Genomic DNA, 27,108 nt, shown 5'->3' with positions numbered 1-27,108 from the left:
CTGGTCATAAGCTCTAATATCTTATTAACCAACTCTGTCATAGCAGGTAAATGTCACTCTATTTTCTTAAGAACTTCCCCTTTACTCTTATAGGTGAGTCCTTAGCAGATGCTTTAAGGCAGTTATATCTCATTGATGCTATTGACGAAGATGGAATGATAACCCATGTGGGACGGACCATGGCAGGTAGCAACTGAATACTTTGATTGTTGTAATATTTCCATGTAAATCATTATCGCATGCTGCTTGCGATTTTTTATGCTCAAAATTTGTTTAAAATTTTTATGTAAATGATCTTTGGGCTGACTTGGTAATCCTTAGTATCCCAATAGCTCCATTCTAGCTCATAAACAGTTTGTTTCGAATGCTAATTTACATATTGAACTTGAGATAATGTGCAGGATAAGAAAAAATCAAAGTAAACGAAGTTAAATTTGCCAAAATTTGAGCAGTCATGTTATTTTTCTATATATCCATGTGCATATTACATGTGCATGCAAATATATATATATATATATATATATATATAATAAAAATAAATCAACACACACACACACACACACACACACATATATATATATATATATATTTAGAAAAAGTCCAAGGACTAATATATTAAAGAGGAAAAGATACAGATAGGTTGTATGAGAGAGCCTAAAAAAAGGCTCAACTCACACAATACAACACACACAATTCCAAATAAAGCAAAGATACAAAATGATAAAAAACCAAAAAGCTACCAACGGGCGCAAAAGTGCTAGGAGCGTCCCACTTTAGTCCTTCCTCTGCCTCTAGTTCTCGGAAGGGAACGGGCTAACAGATTGGTAAGGTGCGTACCATTAACCGAAATAACCAAAGTATCATCCATCACATTCCTGAGCTCAAGTAGGTCTCCATTCTTCTTCTTCCTTCTGGATGTGTAGACCTGCCATTCCGAGGATTGACTCATCTGATCAATGGATTGGTCCAAAGGTGGCCGAATAAGTGTTGGCTGTTGCACATCATGATCCCCATGAGCTTGAGTTACATTAAGATCTTGTTAAACCTGATGAGGCGGTAGTGAAGCAGTAGAAGTATTTTCACTTGTAATATCAGTGATAGGTTTTAGGGCAAGTGGAGTTTGAAAAATCTCTCTCGCTCCCACGATAGAAGGTTCCAAAGACGGGGAGCTACACTATTGTGTGGAGACTGAATGATTCACATATTGCTTGCGAGGATAGTGACGTCTTCCGGGATATTTTTTTGATGATCAATAATGTCAATAACTTGGAGTTAATCAGGAGGAGATGGATTCATTGCCTCTGGCAGAGCACTTTGCTTTTTTGGTCTGAGGTGGGGGTGTAGATGATGATATTGAGAGCTGAAGTGGCCGAACATACGACAGTTTGAACAATACGAAGGAAAAGACTCAATCACTACCTTTTGCCAATATCCATGGTGTTATGTGTCTAACCAAATTTCCTCAGAAGCGGAAGAAGTGATTCTCTTTCAACAATACTTTAGCTTTAGATGGACGAGAAATATTAAAAGTAAGAATGTTCACTCTCCAATAAGGTGTATAAGCTCAAATTTGTTACAAATAAATTCCATTTTGGGATGATCATACAAAAATTTCAGAGTAACCATATCTATTTGGAGGACGAATGTGCCGAGTTGATCGTCGAAGTATCATTTGAGCATTTTCAGAAGTAGGGTCGGGAAGGACTAAAGATGAAGGGGTCAGGCGTCGTGTGTAGACACGATCAGGCTGGAATCATTTATCAAAAAAAGCATCTTTAAAGTGAGGAGGTAGATTAACAAAATTAGAATATAGGCATTCTCACAAGTAGATTAATGAAATTAGTAGATATTATGATTCATAATATCTTATACATTCAAGAAATAAATGGATTGGAGAAAGGCTATGAAGATTGATAGCTTAAGTTTTAAACTTTGGTATTCAGATAGGAGTTACACTCAAAATGATGCAGTGAAATCTTAGATAAGAGTTTGAAAGATAATCTTGTAAAAATTAATATAATTGAAGATTATATCCATAAAGATTATTGTCGATACTGAGGTTTTTAATGGAAGATTATATCCATAAAGATTATTGTCGATACTGAGTTTTTTAATGGTAGATATTATGATTCATAATATCTTATACATTCAAGAAATAAATGGATTGGAGAAAGGCTATGAAGATTGATAGCTTAAGTTTTAAATTTTGGTATTCAGATAGGAGTTACCCTCAAAATGATGCAGTGAAATCTTAGATAAGAGTTTGAAAGATAATCTTGTAAAAATTAATATAATTGAAGATTATATCCATAAAGATTATTGTCGATACTGAGTTTTTTAATGTATAAGTGCTTATGCTCTTTAAGTAGGTTTAGATATGTTAAAAAGAAAATTTTTGGAATGACGTAGAAGAATTAATACAAATGATATATTTTGAAGAAAAAAGGTTTTTTTGAAGGAGATTTAAATGGACATGTTGGCAGAGTAGTAAAAGATTTGAGAAATATTTATAATATGTCTATGATTTTGGAGTGATTAATTAAAAATGTAGAACTACATTACCTTTTGCTTTAGTTATGATTTTGCTATTACTAATACTTTATTTAAGAGAAGCAATATACATACTAGTACTTATAATAAAGAATCTAATAAAACACATGTTATTTTTTTATGAGAAAAAAAACTCATCAAGAATGTAAATATTGTTAAGTCATTCGAAATGAAAATTGAAGTACTCAATATTGATTATTAATTTTTATTTTTAAGATGAGTTGGAAGATAATAAATACAATGAGATATTATAGAATTGGATGAGGACATCTAAATGACAAATAAAATTATTAATTATGAATAAACTCAATGATTTAAAGCTTTAGGATGTTCATGAAGAAGTTATTTCTCTGTGGGATAAAGTAACAAACACTATTAATCAAGTGACAAAATATATTTGGAAAACTGATGCGCCCCTGGTGTGTGCTATTTTTTTGCATGTTTTATGTCAATTTAAATCCCAAGTAATAGTGCCAAAAACTTAACCCGTCCCGAAATTACCCAGTAATTTTGAAATATTATAAAAAATAGAAAATAGTTCATACACTAGTAATTCTACGCAAGTGCATGCATCGCTTCAAGTAATATATGACTTTCTTTAAAAACTCTAGTATCAATCCCATAGAAAAACGAGGTAAGAAATCCCTTAGGCTCATTCTAGTATACTACTATCAGTCCTTAGTTTAAGTGGTTTTTCTAACAAGTATTCCTAAATGTAAATCTTATGTTTAAAACAACCAACAACTAAATGAAAATTTTAATTTTAAATGTAACCATTTATGAATGAATTGACTTGGAGATTTTGAGATGTTAAAAACTACTATTCTTATGTAGTGAATTGGATAATATATATGAAAGAGGTACATTAAATATTGTATGTGCTTTATTCTCTGAGAGTGCATAAAGAATATTGACTAATCTAGAGTTTGGTCTCTAAATCCATGAGTATGCTGAGAGGATATTAGCTCCCACATCAGAGCTCTTACTTCTCCCTCTTCTGAGGGCTAGCAATCTCGCTTTAGTTTCCAAGTAACCAGACCAATTTGGGAATTTTAGTCTGTCATCATAAAATCTTCAATTTTACCCCATCAAAGTATATTTCTCTATTTATTTGCCTTCAACCCCATGAACTATATTTCATAATATATATATTCAGCCATGAAATTGAATGTGATTTTTACTTTGTTGTAGAAATCATATCTCTTTTGGATCTTATGTTTTTCAACAAATTTTAACATTATAGCAGACCTAAATTGTAATGTAAATGAAGTTTAAGTAAAAACCATCACATTTATAATTAAATCGCATACTAACATGTATCCCAAAGTCCTACACATAAATCCTACTCATTGCAAAAGAAAAGCAAAATGAAAATAACGGCATAATCTTTTCATTCCATTATTTATAAATATGAAGAAAAAGTAAGATAAACTATTCAGAAAACACGAAGAAATCACAAAGAAAAACTTCATTACATCAAAGCAAATCCACTAGATAAGTGTTTGCAAAATCATATGATAATGAAGAACACAATACTTAATTTTTCTTCTTTGAAAGAAAGATGAAGATCTCTCCCACAAAGTCTCCCGTTGATCCATGCAATGCTAGTACAATTCCTTACAAATTCTCTCAAAATCCCCTCTACAATTTCTCCAAAAAAAGTAGAAATCTAAATTTCTACTCCTGTTCTAAGATCTCTAAGCTTCATCTCATTTTTCCTAACATACACGGTCATTCCTAATATACACAGTCACACACACACCATGAGAGGCGCCAGCCCCTCCTATTTTAAAGAGACACAAAATTTTTTCTTTTTCCCAAAAGACATAGAGACAATCTTTTCATTCCAAGAGATATATCTCTTCATTCAAGAGCTTTTCCCAAGTATGTAGATTTATTAAACCACTCCATGGGGCGTTTGATTCACTTAGAGCCTTCTATAACATCTCAAAATAGTCAAAAACCAACAAAAATCCGACTATAAACGTCTCTGGCCTCCGACACCGGCTTCTGGCGCTTGTTTTTTGGATTTTGGTGTTTCTGGCGCCACTCTTGCGCCTGTTCTCTGAAGGCACCTGTTCTCTTAATTCTGGCGCCAGTTTTGGCGCCTTTGGTGCCACCCTGCAGCAGCTGCACCGTTTTAGCTTTGTTTTTCCCCGTTTTAGTTGCGTTTCGCTCCTAAGAGATATATCAACAAGATAAACATAAAAATAACCTTTCTTTAAAGAGTAATTTCATTTAAAAACATGTGAGAAATGTAAAAGAGATTAAGAATAGAAAGACATCGAAATGTGCCAAGTCGTAATTTTATTTCTTACTTGTTTTTGCTGAAAATTGCACCATTTTTATTTCATTTTCACCAAAAGTCTATTTCTTATATCCGAAGACAGATATGCAAAATACATTTTTTTTAAGTCTAATATCATTAAAAATGTGCATAAAATGAGCATGAAATGTACTTTAAAAATAGGTAATTTTTAGGTGCATCAATACCCCTAAACTTAAACGTTACTTTTTCTCAAGTAACACTATAACTTTAAAAATATGTTGGTTTATGTTAGTGGGTTTTTTTTAAGATGTACTAGAAATGTTATAATCTAACTTAGAAGAATTTACAGTAATTTAGATGATATCAGATGTATCAGAATATTTAGTATTAAATTATAGAAATCCTGATTTTCTATTTAATTTAGAAATAATTGAAATTTTTTGAAACTTTGGATTCTTAGAAAAATATTAATTTCAGAATTTATGACATCTAGAAAGAAATAATTTTAATAATACCTCATGAAATTAAGCTTAGGATTGATCCTAAGTTTTCTTCTTCAGAAAAATCACTAATTTTACGTCCATGAAAATATATATCTCTATTTTTTTGCACTCAACCCTATAAACTATATTCTCATCCACGAAATTGAATGTGATTCTTACTTTGTTGTAGAAATCATAACACTTTCGGATCTTATGTTTATGAACAAATTTTAACATTACAACAAACCTAAATTGTTATGTAAATGAAGTTCAAGTAAAAAACATCACATTTAAAATTAACTCGCATACTAACATGCATCCCAAAATCCTACACATAAATTCTACTCATTGCAAAAGAGATGTAAAATGAAAACAATGACATAATCTTCTCATGCCACTATTTCCAAACAAGAAGAAAGAGCAAGAAAAATTACTCACAAAATACGAAGAAAATACAAAGGTAAACTTCATTACATCAAAACAAATCCACTAGATAAGTGTTTACAAAATCATAAGATAATGAAGAACACAATACTTAGCTATTTCCCTTTGAAAGAAAGATGAAGATCTATTCCGCAAAGTCTCCCGTTGATCCATGTAATGGTATTACAATTTCTTACAGATTCTCTCAAAATCTCCTTTTCAATCTTTCCAGAAAAGGTAAAAATCTACATTTCTACTCCTATTGTAAGATCTCTAAGCATTCTTCTCATTTTTCCTAACATACACAACCACACACACACACACCATGAGAGGCGCCAACCCCTTCTATTTTAAAGAGACACAATTTATTCTTTTTCCCAAAAGACTCATCTTTTCATCCAAGAGACATATTTCTTCATTCAAGAGCATATTCCAAGTGTCTAGATTCATTGAACCACTCCATGGAACATTTGATTCACTTAGAGCCTTCTAAAATATCTGAAAATAATAAAAAACCGCCAAAAATCCGTCCATAACCGTCTCTGGCGCCGGTTTCTGGTTCCTCTGGCGTCTGTTCTTTGGACTTTGCCGCTGCCGGGGCCTCTGGCGCCTGTTCTTTGGATTTATGGCACTTCTGGGAGGAGTGGCTGGCCACTCCCTTTGAGGACCGGTAAGTCCTCCATATCTCCCAAGTCAAAATACCTTTCCTTCCTCTTCGTTTTCCCAAAACCCACAGCCATGAGCTATATCCTACATGTTTAGCTGGCTGAAATTCACAAGTTTGGGAGATGAATGAATAACGTTTTTAGATTATATGTTAGTAAATACCAATATTTATATAAATTTACTCGTATACTCAAATTTCCTTATCTTATACTTCCAATTTCTCCTCTAAAGTGCAGTTTCTCCTCCAAAAATCTCTCCAAGTTACTGCTTATTATCCCCAAAATCCTCCTTATTCTTCTCTGATTCTCCAGCAAATCCAAATATTCGCTGCTCTCATTTCTTCCTGCCCCGCTTTCAGATTGCAATTGCAATTGCCCTGGACACCAAACCCAGCTTTAACTGGAGAGGAATATGAAAGAAATTCCAAGGTTAGATGAAGTTATTTTTATAGATTTACTTATATATTTAATTTATCTTACCTTCTCAAAAACAATCCTTATGCTAATTCGGTTAACACTTCCCAGACCTAATCGGACGCTGGTCTTGCTCCTGCTCCTGATCGTGCCTAGTTCCGCAGCACATTAAGGGGATGAAGAAAATAAGAAAATAAGGGGTACCTTAAGTTGATGTACATATAAATGTATATATACATTTATATATCTCACTTAATCAATTTAATCCAGGCCTTCAAAATCGGTCAAGCCATTGCATACCGAGTAAGGTGGATCAGCTACACTAACCCGCAATGGTAAATTTATTGAATGAATAAATTTTTAAGGTTATTTAAAGTGAATTTATTTAATTTCACAAATTATTTTAGAAATCCAAATACATTCCTATTATATATATATACTTCCATTTATCAAATTAATAGGAATAAAATGTAGAATTTAATAATATTAAATTTTGGTGATTTTGGTGAAATGCAAAAAAAATGCGGTATATTTTAAAAATATGTTTAAATTACCTTCTTGGTCATTTTCATTATTGCAATATCAACCAAATTAAGCGATTAGTTATTGCCATTAATAAAAATAGACCACTTTAAAAGCTAAAATAATTAACACGAGGGACCATTGTGAAATTACAGAAGTTAGAAACTTTAGCGGGCCTACGTTGGGTTAGATCATTTTTAAAATCGCCGACTTATGTGAAATGTAGCTTAACTCGTGGGACTAGAATGATATTTAACCTTTTCTATTTGTTCTTGCTGAGATCTATTACTTCATTTTACACGCTGAATAATCATATTTAGCACAAATACTGCTTGTATAACCAAATGTCTAAATTATATTCAATTTATGAGAATGCAAGACAACTACATTAGTCAAGCAAATTCGTTTTCCACAAATAGTATTTTCAGAAGTTGTAAGCATTATGTATCTCATTCTAGCGATTACTCCTTTTTGTTAAGCAAATCTCTATAGCATCAAATAAACTCTAACAACCTATATTGAGTTTCTTAACGTTGAGGATGTAGCATTTAAAAGGCGTTACTCAGTTAATCTCTCAAATCCCCTATATTTTCCCTCAGGAAAACCAGAGTTATTGAGGAATTAAAGATTGTAACTCTGAACTTCCTTTCTGACAGAAGTTTTTTTTTTTTTCCTTGTGGTGCTCCGTCATTATAATGTGCGAGATGAAGTTTTGCTTTGTTTGGTCTTTGAAGTTGTCGCAGCTATAAAGTTTTTTTGTTCTGTTTATTCCATGATGAGCTTCGTATAGTGTTAAATAAACAATAATAACCTATATTCAGTTTTCTAAATTTGAAGATATAGCATTTAAAAAACGTTATCCGGGTCTTCTCTCAGAACAATTATGCATATTATGTTCCTGACGGAATATTAGGGGCTTTTGAAGAATTAAAGAATGTAACTCTGAACTTCCTTTTTAACAAAATTCAAATTTTTAGCTTTTGGTGCACTTTCGTTATAATGTGCAAGATGAAGAAGTTATGTTTGTTTGTCCTTTAAGTTGTTGCATCTATAAAGTTATTTTGTTCTGTTTGTTCCATGCAGAATTGCCGCTTGAGCCTTCACTGTCAAGGACTTTAATTGAGGCAAATGAATTAGGGTGCTTGTCTCAAGCATTAACCGTTGTAGCTATGCTATCAGCTGAAATCACACATCTGTCTATTCATAGGTGAACTTATGTTAGTTCTTTTCGTAATCATTCCTCAAATATACATCTTCAATAAAAAGGTTTTGCTAAAATGCAAATTTTCCCTGATTGTAATCACATGCATCAGGGCTCAGCTTTCGTAAAAGAAGGTTGGTCCTGCATGCTCAAGGCCTTATTGTTGGTTGGAGCTTTATGATGCTAAAACCTGAGTATGACATTCTTTCCTAAATTTCACTTTTTTCTTGGTTTTGACTCATGGAAATTCTACAGACTATGATGCATTGATATTTCATTATATTGAAACATGTCATATTGGACAAATAATTGCCTGACACCTTCCATACATGCGTTTGATATGTCTAGCTCTTCTGAGAGCAGTCTTTTTTGTGCAGTGTTTTGAGTCAAACTTTCAAGAGCAGATTAGATTTCAGATCAGATTGTATTGTTCACATTTGGAGTAGAATTTAATATCTGGTTTTAGGTCTCCTGCTAGCTCAAAATCTTATATTTTTTTTAACTCTTCTAATGAAAAGATAGAATTTCTATTAAAATTAGCGTTAGGTGCTATTTATTTGTTGTATAAGACTGTCAGTTTTGGCTTAATACTGATAAATTTCACCACATTTTGGGGGGGGGGATTTTGGGGGGGGGGGGTGTGTGTGGTGTGTGTGTTTGATATAGACTCTAGCCTACATAGAGAAGATGCTTGAACTGAGCCGACTAAATAATCCTTATTAATAGCCATAAGCTATGTAATTTAAGGGGCCTTGCAAATTGGGGTGTCTAATTGGACATTAAGGGGGATGGTGAATCCAACGAAGATGTCATGGTTCCATCATAGACTCTAGCATACTTAGAAAAGATTCTTGAACCAAGCCGACTAAATAATCCTTAGCAATAGCTATAAGTTATGTAATTTAAGTGGTCATGCAAATTGGGGTTGATGGTTGTCTTATTGGCATGTTTAAGCCGACTAAATAATCCTAGTCTTTATCAGGCTTTTTATCTTATCAAGTGCATCATATTATGCACAACTCAGGGGCGCTTAGCTATTTGAGATTATATATAGGGTTCAGATGTGACTGTAGTATAATGTTGTTATGTACGACAAATCACCTGATTATGCTAATTTATAGTTAAAAAAATCATACTGACAGAGACATGGTCTCTATGCCCTAGTATGGTTGATATGGCATCAATTTTTCATGAGCTAAGATTTATTTAAAAATTTTCACCCAGACAAATTGTCAGGGATGAATTGTGAATTTTTTTAAGCTTTAAATTAGAATTTTTTTTAATTTTATATTTCTTTTGTTTTGTGAAAATTTTAGATTCATAGGTCCTTGGAGCATTTTTAAAATAGAATTTTATGTAATTGAGGTTTAAATCAACATGGCCATCATCAAAGTACTTGATTGATTGCATTTAGTTGATTTGAATCCTTCTAGCTATGTAATTTATTTTTAGAGGGCTGGGTTTGTGATTATTTGTATAAATGAATGTTATTTGTATATCCATCATGTTATAGGCTCGGTTAACTATAGTTAAAAGACATTGGAACTAGTATTTAGATTAAGACTTATGATTGTTGCTTATTTTCAATATTGAGAATTTGTATTTCAAACATGAAAGCCTTATGGAAAGCTTTTAAAGGTCGTTTACAAATGTGAGGGAGAAATGATTTGGCAATGTCTATGAGTCTTCCATTTTCAGTCCATAATAATGTCAGTTTATTTATTCAAATTAAGAGCAACATACTCTGTAGTTTAAAAAAATGTTGATTTAATTCTAGTAAAAAATATTAGTTTAAAAAATTCCAGTTCTTAGGAATATGATCCAACTTGCTATGTAGACCTCAAGTCTCCTCAACTCCAATTTGCAAATGGAGCTCAAGTCTCTTCACTCCAATTCTTGTGAGGTGGATTAGAATAATTAAATGAAACTTACTTTGCTATAGGCAGGCTGTCCACTTTAGAGACTACAGAACTTGACGTCTTTTAATTTGATTTCTAAAAGAGAGTTTACATTTTTATGTTTGTTATTAAAAAAAAATTGCATGCTTCTCAAACCACACATTGTACGAGCATTTAAGATATTCTTCGGAGCACATATGAATGATTAATATTAGATGACATCCATGGATCTTGATGCTCTTGGATAATGATATTCATCGGAGTACATAATGAATGATTATTATGTGTATCGATTTTTTATCATTAAATGCCTGAATTTTTAAAGAATATATTCTATTCACTCATATGTGTGTTGTGGAATTATTCTTGTCTTTTAAGGATTAAATTCCTTATGTTCTTTCAAAACATCATTTTTTCGATGTATGATTGTAATGAAGTGTGGTAAGCCCTATGAGGAATCAATTTTCCTTTTATAATCAGGGTCCTCTTAGTCCCTTTCTTAGTTCCTTTTTGCCTTACAATTCACTAAGCTTCATTTTTGTAAGATTTGAGTGTTTTAAGAATAGTACGAAGGTTTTGTGCTTGGTCATATGAATTTTGTTGTGTTCAATATAAGTCTCTTATATGTTCGTTCTGGATTTCATCTTTGTTCAACATTGCTTGCATGATGCCTATTTGTTGGTTTCTATCTAGTTTTTGCACTTTTATTTTGCTATTTTAGTTTTTTTCTGTATTCGCTTGATTGCATTTAAGCCCATAAAAGCTTTTTTATTGGTTCCCTTCTAAATTCATGTCATATGTATTTTGATAGTCTCTCATCATGTCTAGGGGTGTAAACGAGCCGAACACGAGCCACGAGCTGAGGCTCGTGTTCTGCTAAAAGTGTGTTCGTGTTCGACTCGTTTGCTTAACGAGCCGAACACGAGCTGTTCACGAACAAAGAGTCCTTTTAACAACCCTAATCATGTAGTCATAAAACAATAAGGGATTGAACAAGGTTTAAAAAATTGTTATTTATATTAAAACAACATTTGAATCTAATTTAATAATTTTTATTCTATTTTCTTAATCAATATTTTAATTGGTTATAAATCTTTGTAGCCTTGTAGTCAATTATATTTTCTTAAAATACTACTTAATATATAAACTTGATGAGTAGTATTTCGAGCCAAAACGAGCCGAACACGAACGAACACATCTTTGTTCGTGTTCGGCTCGATAACTTATCAAACGAAATTAACGAGCCAAACACGAGCTTCTTAACAAATCGAATGCAAGCTGTTTGCGAACAACGAGCCGTTTTGACAGCCCTAATCATGTCCGTGTTATAGGGCACATATCCTTTGCATATGTACTTTGAATTCAGTTTTTGTGCTGTCTCATTCAACACCTGTCATTGATTATTAGTTTTAACTCAGTACTATTCATATTATCTCATGCCACATTTGTAGGCCAACATAACATGTAATAATTGAGATTTAATAGTTGTAAAATAATTGTAATAATAAACGAATGGACAATGATGGATAAACGTCTCTATGATTTCATCTTTAGGAGATGCATTCCCATTCAAATTGAATGATCATAGAGAGAGAGAGATTGAGAGACAGTGAAGGAAGAAGAGGAAGAAGAAGAAGAAGAAGAAGAAGGAAGGCTGGTGCCTAACCCTAGTAGCGAAATCAATTGCATAAAGGAACACTTACGTGCCTAGGGCAAAAAGACACATTTCTTGCAGCTCTGGTGCGAGTTCGAGCAGTTTCAAGGTGGAAGGCGGACGGAGGAGTTGAAGGAATGAGACATTTCGTGTGGGATTAAATGTACCCTAGCGTATCGGTCGAGATGAAGGATGAGAAAGGAAGAAGAAATGGGAGGAAGGGGAGAAGTAGCCACTTACATGTGTGGGAGGATTTGACTGTTGCATAGCCTAAGGAGGAAACTCTAGTTGAGGAAAGAGGAAGTACCGCGACTTCGAGGATGACCCTCGTGTGCGACGTCTCCATCAAAACCAATGCCCAACAAACTTTGTAGTGTGCGTACAGGTGAGCTAATGCGAAAAAGGAAGAAGTGTAGGAGGAGGCCTGGGGTTCGCGTTGAAGTCAAGTTGTGAGAACATCATGCCTATCGTGATTGTGTGGCTTTTCTTCATGGTTCGAGGACCCTTATGAACGAAAAGGTAGGGTGTTATAGGTGAGCCTCATCTCTCTGCAAGATAGAGCTTTTAGAGTGTGTTTTATATTTGTCAAGAAGAAAGCAAAAGTTCGTCCAACACAAAATATGGAGTGGAAACATCATGGTGATTTGGCTAGGGTAACCGTTAGCACAGAGATCAATCACCACACCACCAATATCATACATGAAACGACATGAGAGTGCACATTCAACACACACTCACAATGCCTATTTTTTCTTACAACCAATACAACCACAAGATAACTTGCACTAACTTAAACATCCAAAGCTGCTGGTAGGAATGGGGGACTAAGGGATGAAGTGTCTTTGTTTGTCTCATAAGTGAGATTATCTAAATGTACTATCTAATTTATAATCACAACCTAATTTGCACTATTTTCTTCCGCCGCAGTTCTTTCTTCCTTCTTATGTTGATTCCAGCATGAATGAACCAGGAGTCATAATACTTGATGGTTATTTCGCCTGGAGGTGGGAGCAATTGGAGTGTAATAATGTCAACTGCTGCCTAGATTGCATATCTTTCCTATGGGCTAATAGGAATGCTGAAAACTTGGCCTGCGATTGAAAGCATTGGAAAAAGGGTTGTATCTAGTGAGGTTGTTTTGAGATCCTTACATACGGATACACGAGTAGGGTTCATAGCTCTTAGTTGGCTGGTTGACGAAAAGGGATACAATTTTTGGGATAGATTCCATTCCATTCACACTTCTTAAAATTGAGTGAATAGATGGGGTGTTTATTTCCAATTACTTCATTCCCACTCCATTTCAATGACTTCTCTGCTTCCATCTCATTCTCTTGTCACATAAGGGAAGCTGCGTATCTCAAAACTCTTAGCTTAGATGATGAAGCAAGTGATCCAATGGAGTAAAGGTGTGTTCCAATCCTTTCCATCCTGAAGAAGTAAATGCTCAACTCCCAATGCTGGTCAAGCGCCTCTGGAACCTGTAGCGAATTTCAAAAAGAACGATAGAAAGCTCTAACAAAGCAAGCCATGAAGAGGGAATCGAGCAAGCAAGCTACCGCAACATCCAAAAACGAGCAAACGTAGACAACAAAGAAATTCCAGCCTTAAGGCCCCTTGAATAAGGGGCGCTGTTTGTAGCCCTGTAATCTTGTTTTTTTTTTTTTTAAAGTGCTGATGTAACTACACTTGAAAGAGAATAAAGCATCAAAGAGCTAGAATGTGTTCACTGATGGTACTAGACATGCAAACGGTTACTAGTCATGGATCAAATATCATTGTTTGTCTCAAAAGTCAGATTATCTAAATCTGCTTCTATCTAATTTACAATCAAAGAATTGAAAACTAAAATTCTGTTATGTATATTGCATAATTGGAAAGAGGTTTTAGCTTTTTAATTGGAACCCAATTTTTTAAGCTGCCCCGGTAGCAAGGAGGGTCGGGAGCTGAGTTATAGAATGAAGTTAGACTTTTGCTATGATTAAATTAGCACCTTTTTAAATCTATTTAGTGATCAGTCTGCGAGCTGCTTCTATGCTCTTTTTTGCATCCCCATGCTAGAGGATAAAAGAGTTAACTAAGTGTCAGATCGACCAAATGGAAAAAAAAATGATAGAGTCAAGATCATGTTGTTAATTGGGAAATGAATTGGGGGATCGACCAACCATGAACGGACAGAGGTCTCCAAATGGTTTTCTTCGAACAAAGGGTAATAAAAGTCAAAGTTCCCATAGAATAGGAAAAAAAGGTTGATTGAAGCTTTACGTTTCTCGATGTAAGGATCTGTGGTCATCACCCCTTGCATCTTCACATTCTAGGTCCAATCCTTTGTCATCCCACTTCTAATCCAAATCTCTTTATTACTCCCCCAGTTCCAATGTGCGAGTAGATGCCCTTAATTCTCCTTTATGTGGGCTGATGGAAAGAAGTAAAGAACGTGTGTGGGTTAAGCTCAAGAAGGCGACCAAGCTATTGGAATCCTTCTTACAAAGTGCCATCTACTTTACACTTAGCAGGAGAGGCGAAAAAATGAATAAATTATCCAGTACCATATTCATCAGTCATAAACCTTTCCAGACTGCCTTTACCCATGTTGTAAGAAAATTCTCCTTCATCCCCGCTGGATATCCCATGCTTGGAAGCTAGACGTTACCTGCGCTGACTCAAAGCACTTTAGTCCCTATCCATCTGAAGAGCATTGGTGCCACACCTATTTGTTCTCATGAAGCAATGAAATAATCTCCACCTCCCGTTGGCTACCAATTGGGAAAGTGGATTCAACAGATGCAAAAGAAGATGATGATGCGGATTCGCTTGTGCTTGGTCTCTTCGTAGCCATCTCTTCACCTTTCCTTGAATCATTCTTTACAAGGGATTTCTTCGCTGCCACTATGATCAAGACCTTTTTTGTCGGAAAGAGTCTCTGTCCGCACATCATCTCAGTTTGGTACTAATCTGATTTCACACAATTCAGGAACTCTCATAACGTTGGTGTTATTCGGTTTGAACAATAGATCTTGACACGATACATCATTGTAACGAAAATGGAGTGGAAACATCATGATGTGTTGGCTTTTTTTTGTTTTTTTAAGAATGAGCGCTGTGAACAATCCACTCACAAAATGTTAGTAGATTGAGCCAGAAGTAACGTCACGTTAAGTAAACATATATGTCTAGTCGCATTTATAGCTCTTAGTTCCTCTTCCCTGTTAGAAGCTTCATTTGTTTAAGATAGTGCAAGTTAGGTTGTGTTTTTATTGGTTGCAAGCGGAACATAGGCGCTGTAGGTGTGTGTTGACCATGCACTCTCATGTCATCTCATATTTTATGTATGATATAGGTGGTGTGGTGATTGATCTATATGCTAATGGTTAACCTAGCCAACTCATCATGATGTTTCCTTTCCATCAAGTGTCGGACATACTCTCACCTTCTTCTTGACAAAGACAAAACACACCCTAAAAGCATTATCTTGAAATAGGGAGGTGAGGTTCTCTTACAACACCATACCTTTTTTGTTCATAGGGGGTCTCCAACAATGTGGAAAAGCCGCTCAATCACAATAGGCACGTTGTTCTCACTACAAGGAGCCTAGTTCTACGGATTTAGTTCTTTATGACTTACATTCGTTCTTGTCTCAAAGTAATGTGGTCTAATTCCTATTTGTTGGTAAGTGGACTAGAACTATTGATTAAGCAAGGGGGAACTGCTGATTCACTTAGTGTATTCTTTGTTTTATGTCATATATCACAGTTTGAAAAAGTATGCTCTACCCCCTTTATCACGACTCGACCTGAGGCTTAGAGTTAACCTATATAGGAACAAACGGCCGGACGGTGAGAATTTAATTTTTTTCATATTTATTTCTATAACTTACTGGTAACAAATAAATCACCACTGATAAAATTAAATTAAATCAATATATTTAAAATTGTCTCGTTATTGTTTTTCTGCGGCTTTTATAAATATTTTCTCTTCGATGATTCATTATTTAGTAAAATAAATTAAGCTAAAAAATTAGTTTAAATAAAAGTAAGCTTAAACAAGGCTAGTTAATGCTTTTAAACTATAGTAATTCAATGAAAAAGAAGACAATGTACATGTCAATTAAATCGTGTAAAAATATAAGAGCATTTGAGGGTTTGTATTTTCTAACATGATCACTCAAAGTGATTCTATACATTCACTTGTGTCTTATTATATCGTTCACATATCAATATCATTTTAATTTGTATGGAATCGTCACAGAAGGATCTTCTAAAAATTATACTATTTAATGTAATTCAATATCAATATCCTTTTCTTTTTACGTGTACGAGTACTTTAGTGTTTCCCCGCTAGTGTCATAGAGGGACAACTATCATTGTAATATTCATTCTTTTTCTCTTTTCATGCTGTTCAATAACCTGGATTATGTAGTTAAATGACATTTAAATATCAGTGATATACATTCAATACGATCAGTTGAAATTAAACAACAACAAAAATAAACCTTTATCCCCCTTTATCCCACTAATACCTTTATCCCACTAATTGGGGTCGGCTACATGAATAATTTTTCTCCATTGCGTCCTATTCAGTGTCATATTTTCATTTAGTTGTAATAAATTAAGATAATTTTTTATACGATATGCCCAAGTTTTTCTAAGTCTACCTTTGCCTTTCTTAACATAAGTCGAATCTAAAACATCTACTCTTCTAATCGGATCATCAGAGGGTCGTCGTTTAATGTTACCAAACCATCTAAGATGACTCTATCTAATTTTGTCCGTCATTGGAGCTACACCAACGCTATCTTGGATATATTCATTTTGCATCTTATCTCTAAGTGAAAAGCCACTCATCGCCTAATCTTTCTCATCTCGGCAACACTTGACTTTGTTTTATGCTTCTTTTTTAAAGACCAACATTCATTAAAGTTTTAATGGCCAACATTTAGCGCCATAGAGCATTGCAGGTCTTACCACCATCTTATACAATTTTCCTTTCAGTCTAAACGGTTCTTTTCTATCACACAGTAGGCTTGAAGCATTCCTTCAGCCAACCAACTTAAATTCTACTAATAACATCTCTATCTACATCACCATATTTTGCCAACCAACTTAAATTCTACTAATAACATCCCTATCTACATCACCATATTTTGGAACAATAAACCCGAGATATCTAAAGCGTTCACACTTTCTAATTATTTAATCACCTACAGTTATAAATCAGTCACTAGGGCTACTACTACTAAATATATATTCCATGTATTTAGTTTTAGTTCTATTCCATCGAAAGTCTTTAGACTCCAATGTAGACCTTCATAGTTCAAGTTTTTTTTGAGCTTTCTTTCTCATCTTATCCACGAGAAGGATATCATCAACAAAAAACATACACCAAGGTACATTCTCCTATAAATGTCTAGTAAGATAATCCATAAGTAAAACAAAAAGATATGATCTTAATGCAGATCCCTGATGTAATCCAACAGGAATAGAGAAAATTTGGTCAATCCTCCTTCTATTCGAACACAAGTAACAACTTAAAAAATCAGGTGAAATTAAAGAGCTAGTAAAATCTATATAAACGAATCATGGATCGAATCAGACTTAGCATAAACAAAATATTACTATAATTTAAAAATATAAGTACTCACCTGCTGAGCTTGCTTGACACATCGATTCTCTAACCTTTTGATCTTCTAGACCCAAATGTTTTTCAACTTAAATTGATGTTAAAATTTAATATTTTTATTAAGTATTAATTCTAAATTAAGTAAACTAAATTTTACTTAAAACATACTTTATCTTTCAAAATGATTTGATTCTCGATAATGTAACTGTATCTCCCTTAGTTATATCTTCATTTCAGATACATCTACTATTAACACTTAAAGAATAAATTTGAATATTCATATAAGATTCACTACTTAAATTATTTAAACCTCAACGAGTAAAAGCCTAAAATATTCCCACAACTATTAAAAAGTGTCCAATTTATTCCTATAAATTTAAAATGCTGAAATTTAGTTCCTAAACTTTTAAAACTTGCTTCAAATTGGTCCTAAATTATATTTTTTATTAAATTTAACCGTGATCTGCATGGAATGAAGTGTATTTTTGTCTTTGATGTAATTATTCAAAATTTATGTGATTTGTATCTAAATCTCTATTTTATTTGCTGTTCAAAATCTTTGATTTTTAATTTGCATAATAAATCTCTTCACGATAGTTATCATTTTTTTTACAAATTAATTAATATAATTTCAGATTGAGTGATCTCTTGCTTCATAGTAATTGATTATTTAAAATTTTTTTATTTGAAAAAATAATGATAACTATTATGAAAAGATTTATTAATGCAAATTAAAAATTATAATATTTCAACAATAAATAAAAAGAAGAATTATATGCAAAACACATAGATTTTGAATAAGTACATAAAAAATAAAAATACCCTTCAATTCACTCAGACGCACGAAAGGGTCTCCTTCAAATCCTGTCACTCAAATTATATTGTTGTTTCTTGATGCTTGATTTTGATGCACTGTGGATTAGTGGACTTTTTATATATTGGTAGTTTATGAAAAATATGTGGAAAGAAGAATTAAAATGTTATTATCGTCCGACCGTGGTTCTCTTATTAGTTAATTCTAAACCCCAGGTAAGGTCATGACACCTCTGGTCTTTGCACGCGAGCTCAACATGACCTCCTTCACACCAGCGATGCCCTTCCTCTCGCAGCACTCGCACGGGAAGCCCTCGACATTGTCGCCTCCTTTACACATGATGCTGCATCGACTGTTCTTCCCCGTCGCTCCTCTTCTTCCTCTATACGTGAGCGAGTAGGGTTCGAGTCTTCTTTTCTTCACACTAAGGTTGCTTGATGATCACGCACAGAGGTAGACCTTCGATCTCTCCTCACACGACCTCGCTCTCACAGTAGCAATGTGCGTAGCAAGTGTTGCACACAAGCTATCTTCCTCTTCCTTTTTCTCTCTCACTTTTGATTTTCTCTTTCCTTGTATCCCATGCTTCTCCCCTTTGATTCGATTTGGGGAAGAGGTGCAAAAAATACCATTTTTAAAATTTAGCATTGCGTCTCTTTCAAACTTCATATTCTTTTATTTTTTTATTTTATGTATTTTTTTATTCGGATTTTACACCCTTAGAATTGTTATGCAAAACGACTGAACTTGTTGGTTCATGAAAAGTTCCAGTCCACCTCAGATTGGGGTAGAAATAGGAAAAGGACAATGGGATTCAATGAACAACAGTCTTTGGGAGAAGACTTGATGAAGCATATCCTCACGGTAGATGTCTCAATGACAACAACTCTAGGAACATTTGAGGGGGCCTTCACTCTGCACCTTTACGTTATCTTAAGTTTTTGTTGCTTGTCGCAATCCTATCTATCAAAAGGTAACACAAACCAATACTAGCACTAGCAGGGACTCGTTCCTCACTTTTTTATACTTGCCTACTAGTACGATTGCTTCTCTCTTCACTAAGCTTTGTTTAGATTGGACTATTTTCTATCTCTCTCAAATCTGCTTATAGTAGTTAATTGTCCCACTGCTTAACATTCTTCACAAATGAGGGTTTTTCCTTATGTATTACTCGTGGGAACCTATACCTAAGCTTGTTTATGAATACTTTATCTACTCTTCTTTGTCTTTGTCTTTTTTTTTTTGGTTTTTCCATTCGTTCCTTATTTCTGTCTTTCAAAGAGTGAGTGAAGGTAAGGAAGACGAGAGTTAGTTTGTTCAATTCAATAAGAGTTGAGTTTTTGCTTCAGTGTGCTGTGGTATATCCCGAGTAAGAGATGAAGTGGGTCTCTCTTCAGGGTCACTATCAATATAAGTAGGAACATCTTTTTGCACAACTCATTGTGTAAGAAAATAGGTTCTTCTTCATGGAGGCAAGAGGAGCATGTTATTCTTTGTCCTCAAAATCTTGTGATAAAATAGAATGGAATGGTTTGCCCCCCTTGGATTCCCATTCTTGCTTGTCCATTGCACAATGGGTCTCACATTTTCTTTTTTTTTTTTTTGAGTGAAATCCCAATCCCGATCCCAAAATCAAAGCCTTCTTTTTTGAGCCTGTTTTAAGGGCATGGCTCTCCCACCCCTTCTACAACTTTTGTAGAGGAAGTCAGTTGTGAATCCAGATTCAACTTTCTTACCTTAGCTCGATTAACAACCTAGTTTCCCTAATTTTCTTCTATTCCGATATTGAGGCAAGCCTGATGCCCCTGATTATGTTACTGATTTTATTGCCCACTAATAAGAAAATTTTTCATAGCTAGAATTGTGTGGTTCATGTTAAGACGATGGGGACGATAGTGAGCCCTCTAGCCTAGTCCTATCCTTGCGTCCTTGTCTTCCGATTTGAACGTGCTAGCAAACCTCAATTCCTTCTGGGATTAGACCGATCATTCCCTCCCTCTGTTGCCTCTGAGTCTCATAAAGATAGAAGCTTTCTTATCCCAAATCCATTTGAGTGATATGCTCTTCTTCCTTTTCTTGTAGCTAGGTATCTAGATCTAGTCTCATTTTATTTTCTTAAGAAAGAGAGTTTGCTCTTATAATAGAGCACTGTGAGCGAAGGTTGCCTACCCCCCATACCTAGCTAAGGTCCGCCCTTTCTATTCGATACAATAGCTATATGGGAATGTAGCGTAGCTACTAGTAGCTTTCATTTCTTCTTATAGCTCAATAGGTGGATGTTTCAGAATTCTTTAATAGTTAGAGTACACTAGGATAGAAGAGCAAATGAGTTTGTTTCTTTCTTCAGACAAAATTGAGCATTTTGAGGTAGCGTTTAGCCGATCATAGATTAAGGTAACATGAATGTTTATATTATTTTTTTATGAGGTTTGTAATATATAATAAATTATACTCATATTAAGCACTAAAATTAAATTTGGGGATAGAAAGTGAAGCATGCTAGCGTGGGTAGGGCTTAACCGAGCTCAACAAAAATTTTATTTAGGGTTTATTCATTTTAATTATATATATGTTTTTTTATTAAAATGTTAACAATGGGCTAAATTTAATCAGGGTATAAGTTATAAAAATTTCATTTTGGAGGGAGAAGATATTGTGACGTTTAAGGTAAGTATGTGGTTTGGATTTTACTATTCAAGTTAAAGTAATCTTGAAACACAATCAAATTTATAGATATGAAGTGTACTCTTGTAATTAATTCTAGGAATTTAGTTTAAAGTAATTTAAAAATTTTGGAAAGGATCCTTTCATAAGTGAATTCTTTTAAGACAAATGTGAGTAATTATTTTCTTATATGTATTAAATTGATGTTTTATTAAATAAATAATTGAATTATTATTTCAGATACCTGCTTTTATAATGGTATGCATAGTGTAAGTTAAAAGAATCATTAAAATAAATGAAATGAAATGATATTAAGGGAAAACCATTATTCAATTACTTTAAAAAGTGGTAATTAAAGGAAATAAAATGAAATGCAATGTTAAAAAGGAAAAATGATTGTTCAATTTTCTTAGGAGGTAATTAAAAAAAATAAAATGTAAAAGTTCAAGTCATTTATGATTACCCTTACATAATACTCGCAGGGGATGCGATGTATCCGTGCACGAAAAAAAAATATTAATGTGTATCTTTGGGTGCAAAATATTAAGGGTGCCCATGGGCCTTCATGTATGACGAAAATCCTGATTTGACTTGTTAAAAGGGTTAAAAATGATAAATATTTAAATTGAAACGAGAATGGTTAAATTAAAATTGAAAACTTAAAGTTTAATTTATCAATAAATTGTATTTTCGTGGGACATTTATGTATAATATTTGCATACTAATTTAATGCATAAACTTTTTTTTTAATTTCTCGCAAAGTTATGTAACTTATTCTTGACAATTAAATGTTGCTTTTAAGAAAACATTAGATTGATATGACTGACAAACAAAAGATGATTTACAGGAGTAATACAAATGTGTAATATATTGTGTATTATGATTGTAGTTATTGTATTGTTTATTTTTGGGTAGTGATAATTTGTTGTGGGTTAGTTTCTTATAATTTTCTTGTAGTTAGTTATTGTTTTTGGATGATTTGATTTTATGTTTACTATACTTTGTGGGTTCTTAGTGATTTTTTTATAAACTTGAAGCAATGATAATTTGTGAAAAATAAATGTAATACTAGTTTTATTGTTTGACTTTCTGTTCCTGTATTTAATAATTATAAGCCCCAGGCTGGGTCGCGATAATATGTCATTTATGTTTCAATTTAAGATGATAAAGAGTTAGCTAACATGCCTTTTTTACACATTTGCCCTAAATAATAACTTTTAATTTTCAATGTATATTACACAAATAACTTAAATTAAAACATTTATATTATGTTTTTTTAAAATTACAATAATTATCGTAATCGTATTTTCCACTAATTTTATTTTCTTTTAATTTTTTCATAATATTTCATTTTTATAAAATTTGTAATGACATAATAATTAAATTTCTTCACCTGACACTAATATGACTATTTTTTGTTTATTGATCTTAATATATTTGATTTTCTTAATTTATGAATAATTAAAGATTTATTATATTTTTTTAATTTTATTTTATGCCAACTTTTTTAAAATTATAATAATATTTTGTTGTCATAACCAATGCATGTTTGTGACCTACATTCTTAATCATGGACATGTATCATGTTTGTATTTTATTTTTTGGCCATTTGAAATTACTTTTAATCGAAAAAATCATGTCAAGCCTACCCGATTTATAGGCTCACTTATCCATAAATGCAATTGAAAGGATTCATTCTTAATTACAAGTTTTTAGCTTTTAAGAAAAACACTAATTCATGTTTTAAATGATGAGTTTAGGCATTAGAATATAGTAATCAATTGGGTTATTGTCGGTTAAATACTTTCTAAAACTCCAAAATGAATAGACCTTAGACTCCTTTCTTAGTGATGACCATGATCAAACAAGCCACGATAGAAGAAAATTCATTAGAAGCAAACTGTAGAAAAATAATTCTAGTTATGTGCCCAAGGATGATTTAGAGGGATTCTTGTTAAATGCCCTCTCAACTCCAAAAAAATTTACTTTTAGGTCTTTTCTCAATGATGAGCAAAATCAACAAATATTTGAAGGGAATTCTATCTAAATAATTCTCGAAATGAATAAATTAAAAAGATCAAGAAAATTATGGAAACCTATCACACAAAAAAAGAAAAAAAAAAGAAGAGAAGAATTTGATGCATGTTGGTTCAATATTAAGGGGTGGAGATAGAGGGGATGAAACCCTGGTGCGAGAAGAGTGTAAATGAGGTAGACAAAGTGGGAGGACTCAAATGGTTTCTTATTCCATAAAATGAAGAGAGCTTCAACTTCCATAGAACAAAGAGAACCAGAGCAACAAATACGAGTATTAGGTGGGGCAACCTCGAGTGACATTCCACGAGTGGGAGAGGAATGGGTTTCAAACAGGAACAATATACGTGCGACATACTAATACAAACAAGCTAATGAGCAGGAGAAAGGAAATTGAGTCGGGTCTATGCTGGGGGTGCGTTGGCAAAGGATGGAATCAAACAAACAGGAGCACGTGCAGCACTGAGGGGCGTGAGGGAAAGCTGTGAGTTTGGAGAGAAAATGTTGAGTTCATAGTTTTTGACGACGATAAACTTTGTACAAAGTGACCATACTTTACGTATAATTGTTTCCTCCCTTAATGTATGCCTATGAAAGAAAAAAAAATATTAATCAAATATTTAACTGCCTAACATACTTTTTATCTTCTTTTTGAAAGCATATGAAAATAATGATAAATTCATGTTATGAATATAAATATAATGAAGCTAATTAATCGATATACTCACAAATTAGAATACCATAAGTTACAAAACTAATTTTTATCTAAGGATTTAGTAAAATTATCAACTAACTACAATTCATTTTGAACAAATTCAATATTAATCACATTCTTTTTGACATGACCTTTAATAAAGTGATATCTGATCTCAAGATGTTTAGTGCGTGAGTGTTGATTCATATTTTTTTGTTAAACTTATAGCATTAATATTATCATGTTTAATTGTTATGTGTTATAACTTCGGTCCACAATTTCCAAGTTGTTTTAACTTTAAAACTTGAGCGACATGACTGCTTACAACTATGTATCCAATTCTTCAGTAGATAAAGTAATTTAATTTTGTTTCTAAGAGAACCAAGATATAATGGATGATTCCAAAAAATTGACACGCGCCAAAAGAGTTTTTTCAATGTACCTTACATTCAGGTTATTTAACATTAAGAAAGTACTATCACATGACGATGAATTTTATAAGATACCACAAAATTAATCTAGATGTGCCCATCAAATTTTGAATTATATGCTTGATGGTAGTTAAATGACATTCCATAAGGTTGACTTGGAAAAGATCATACAAACATAAAATAAACATAATGTTAGTCTAATTTAGTGCTCATAATAAGTTGTAAAAGGGAACCAATCATGCCTTATAAAATTTATATGTACGAACTTTCCTTATTCATCAAAGTCTAATTTAGTGCTTTGACGCATGCTTACTAGATTTAAATTTCTTTAATCATATCATTCAATTAAGTCAGTTGTGTATTTAATTTGTCATGTAATGGTATTATTCTTTTGTTATTTTAAAAGTCTAAGAAAGAAGTTTAATTTTCCAGTCATACTAATTTCAATTTTCTTACTCATTATTAAAGAGTACTCATGGCATAATGATTCATTTGAGCTTTCAAATAAATTATCATCTATATAAATTTGAAGTTTTGAACAATAATAATAGTGGCCTATATATTCTTTAAAAATGGGTGGTGCACCACTTCATTTACTAGAATTATTTTCTATGAAGAAACTACTAAGTCGATGATTTTACGCTTGTAAAAAGTGTTTTTTGCTATGTTTTACAGGTTAATGGTGTCGAGCACGCGTCGGTAAGCTAAAATACAATGTTGTACAAAATAAGAGGGTCGACATATCTACACTGCCCATTGGCGCAACTACGTAGCAGCTAAAAAAAAAAAAAAAACTTTAATATAATTGAGAAGGTGGAATAGTTATGCTAGACTTTATCATAGCATGTTTCCTAGCATCATCCCGCTGGGGTCGGCGTACCTAAGACGACGTCGGCATACTTAAGCCGGGGTCGGCGTATCTACAACAGGTTCTTTCTAAGAGCAAATTTGGCAAGAAATTGTAGGTAATTCAGTCTCAAACTATATAAAACTAATAGGGAGGTCAATTGGGAATCTCGTTGGTTGTGGGAAGCTTCTCTTCTCTTAGTTTAGACGATTTCAATGCAAACATTTGGGTTTTCTCTAATCATTCCCTTGGAGGGATTTTCTAGGATTATTATTTGAGAGTTTGGAGAGCTTGTGAGGGAGTGATTTGTGTGCACTTGTACTAGAGAGATCGATAGAATGCTTGCTTTGTACGGTAGAAGATTGCAGAGTATTGCAAGAGCGATTGACTTTGTTTAATTTTTATGTACTTATGCTATTTTCTCTAATGTTTTCAATGAAACTATGTGTTTTCGTTCCTGTATAATAGCTAAATCATTTTTATACGCCTGTTATCTAAGACATGTTGAATCGATGTTTTGATCCATAAGATTTTCCTAGAAATATTTTTTGTGCTACGAATTTCATGTTGATGTGTTAACTTTTTTATTGTAATTTATTTTAATCTAACCTATTAAAAAGTTAAAACATTGTGTGATATATGACTCCTAACCATTAACTATTAGAACAAACAGGTTAACATATTTTCACCTAATGGAATAAACATATTGGTAATAAGAGAACGCAATCTAGATAGCGGACTAGGAGGTTTTTGGAAAACTTTACATTCTTGAGCCCCCGTATTTGTAACACGGGTTTCCAACACTTATTATTACAGACATAGGCTAAGAAGGGCTAGTCTCTGATTGTCAACGTGTGAAACTCATTGGAAAAACTTCAGTGATTTACTACTAGTTTCATAAGTGTTTGAACCTTTTACCTTTGAAAAATCTTAATGTAACTTGGTTCTTTTTTCTTATTTTTGCATTAGGATCTTAGAACCTTTCGCCTTATGCAAATCTAAACTAATCAAATTAGACTTAATGGTCCAGTAAACTAGAACTTTGTATCTTAGAAAGTAGATAAGTTTTTTTATGGGATCGATAGATGGACTCTAATTCGGTAGTTTATTTGATCAACACGTGTACTTTTGTTATTGTGATTTTTTTGTAACAATCTGGGGAATCAGTGTCGTGTCTTGTCATGTTTGTACTTCATTATTTATTATCATTACATGATGCACATAGGTCATTTCTTGACGATATTGAGTGCCATATCCAGGGATAATGTTGAGTTAAATTTGCAGCATTAAGGACAAGAAGAGGAAACAACCTTTAAAACTTCCATCTGGCTCGTACTGGGGTGATCACATCCATTTGCTTCGAATATATGAAAATTGGGATTGTGCTGATTATGATCCAGCTTGGTGCACTGAACATAACTTGCAGGTATAGGAGTTCATCATGTATTGAAGGTTTTTTTTTCATCTTTTCTATTTTTTATTTTTTTGGGTTCTAATTTGCAAATCACCTTTAAATTTTTCATCATTTTTCTAGCAGTTACCCATGTATTGTTAAATGAACATACCCTTGAAATGTGTTTGGCCATTCTTTATGTAATTCTGTTGTTGAGGATGGGCCACTGTGTCAATGGTTGGTTTGCTTTTTTGTTGAATTGAGCTGTTATGGCTTGTATTATATAATATCCTTTTTTTGTAAAACTTCGGTTAGATTGTGTTTGTGGACCCAGAATTTGCAATTTGCAGGGTTATTGCACTATATATGACCTTCTTTATGCATGTTTTTCCGTTGAAAAGCTTTGCTGATGGACCAGCTCCTATTTTATTGATGGAATAGTAGCGGAGTGCCTTTCTCATAAGAAGAAAGAAATGAATACCTTGTACCATTTAAAAAAGAACCAAAAAAGTGAAATGAAAGCCAGAGAACCAA

The 27,108-nt window shown here is 33.2% G+C and overlaps 1 protein-coding gene across 4 annotated transcripts in view; it reads left to right on the top strand.

The window, feature by feature from the left end:
• Nucleotides 1–27,108, top strand: part of LOC110030311 (probable pre-mRNA-splicing factor ATP-dependent RNA helicase DEAH4) — a 156,566-nt gene that overhangs the window by 78,315 nt on the left and 51,143 nt on the right. For all 4 annotated transcript variants that reach the window (XM_020732966.1, XM_020732965.1, XM_020732967.1 and 1 more), the window contains 3 exons: nt 94–186; nt 8,409–8,532; nt 26,466–26,607. In XM_020732966.1, coding sequence (XP_020588625.1) covers nt 94–186; nt 8,409–8,532; nt 26,466–26,607 — 359 coding nt within the window. The remainder of the gene's footprint in view (nt 1–93; nt 187–8,408; nt 8,533–26,465; nt 26,608–27,108) is intronic.

This window comes from Phalaenopsis equestris, unplaced genomic scaffold (genome assembly GCF_001263595.1).
Source record: "Phalaenopsis equestris unplaced genomic scaffold, ASM126359v1 Scaffold000697, whole genome shotgun sequence".
Taxonomy (NCBI): domain Eukaryota; kingdom Viridiplantae; phylum Streptophyta; class Magnoliopsida; order Asparagales; family Orchidaceae; genus Phalaenopsis; species Phalaenopsis equestris.
This window is presented reverse-complemented; position numbering and strand designations above follow the sequence as displayed.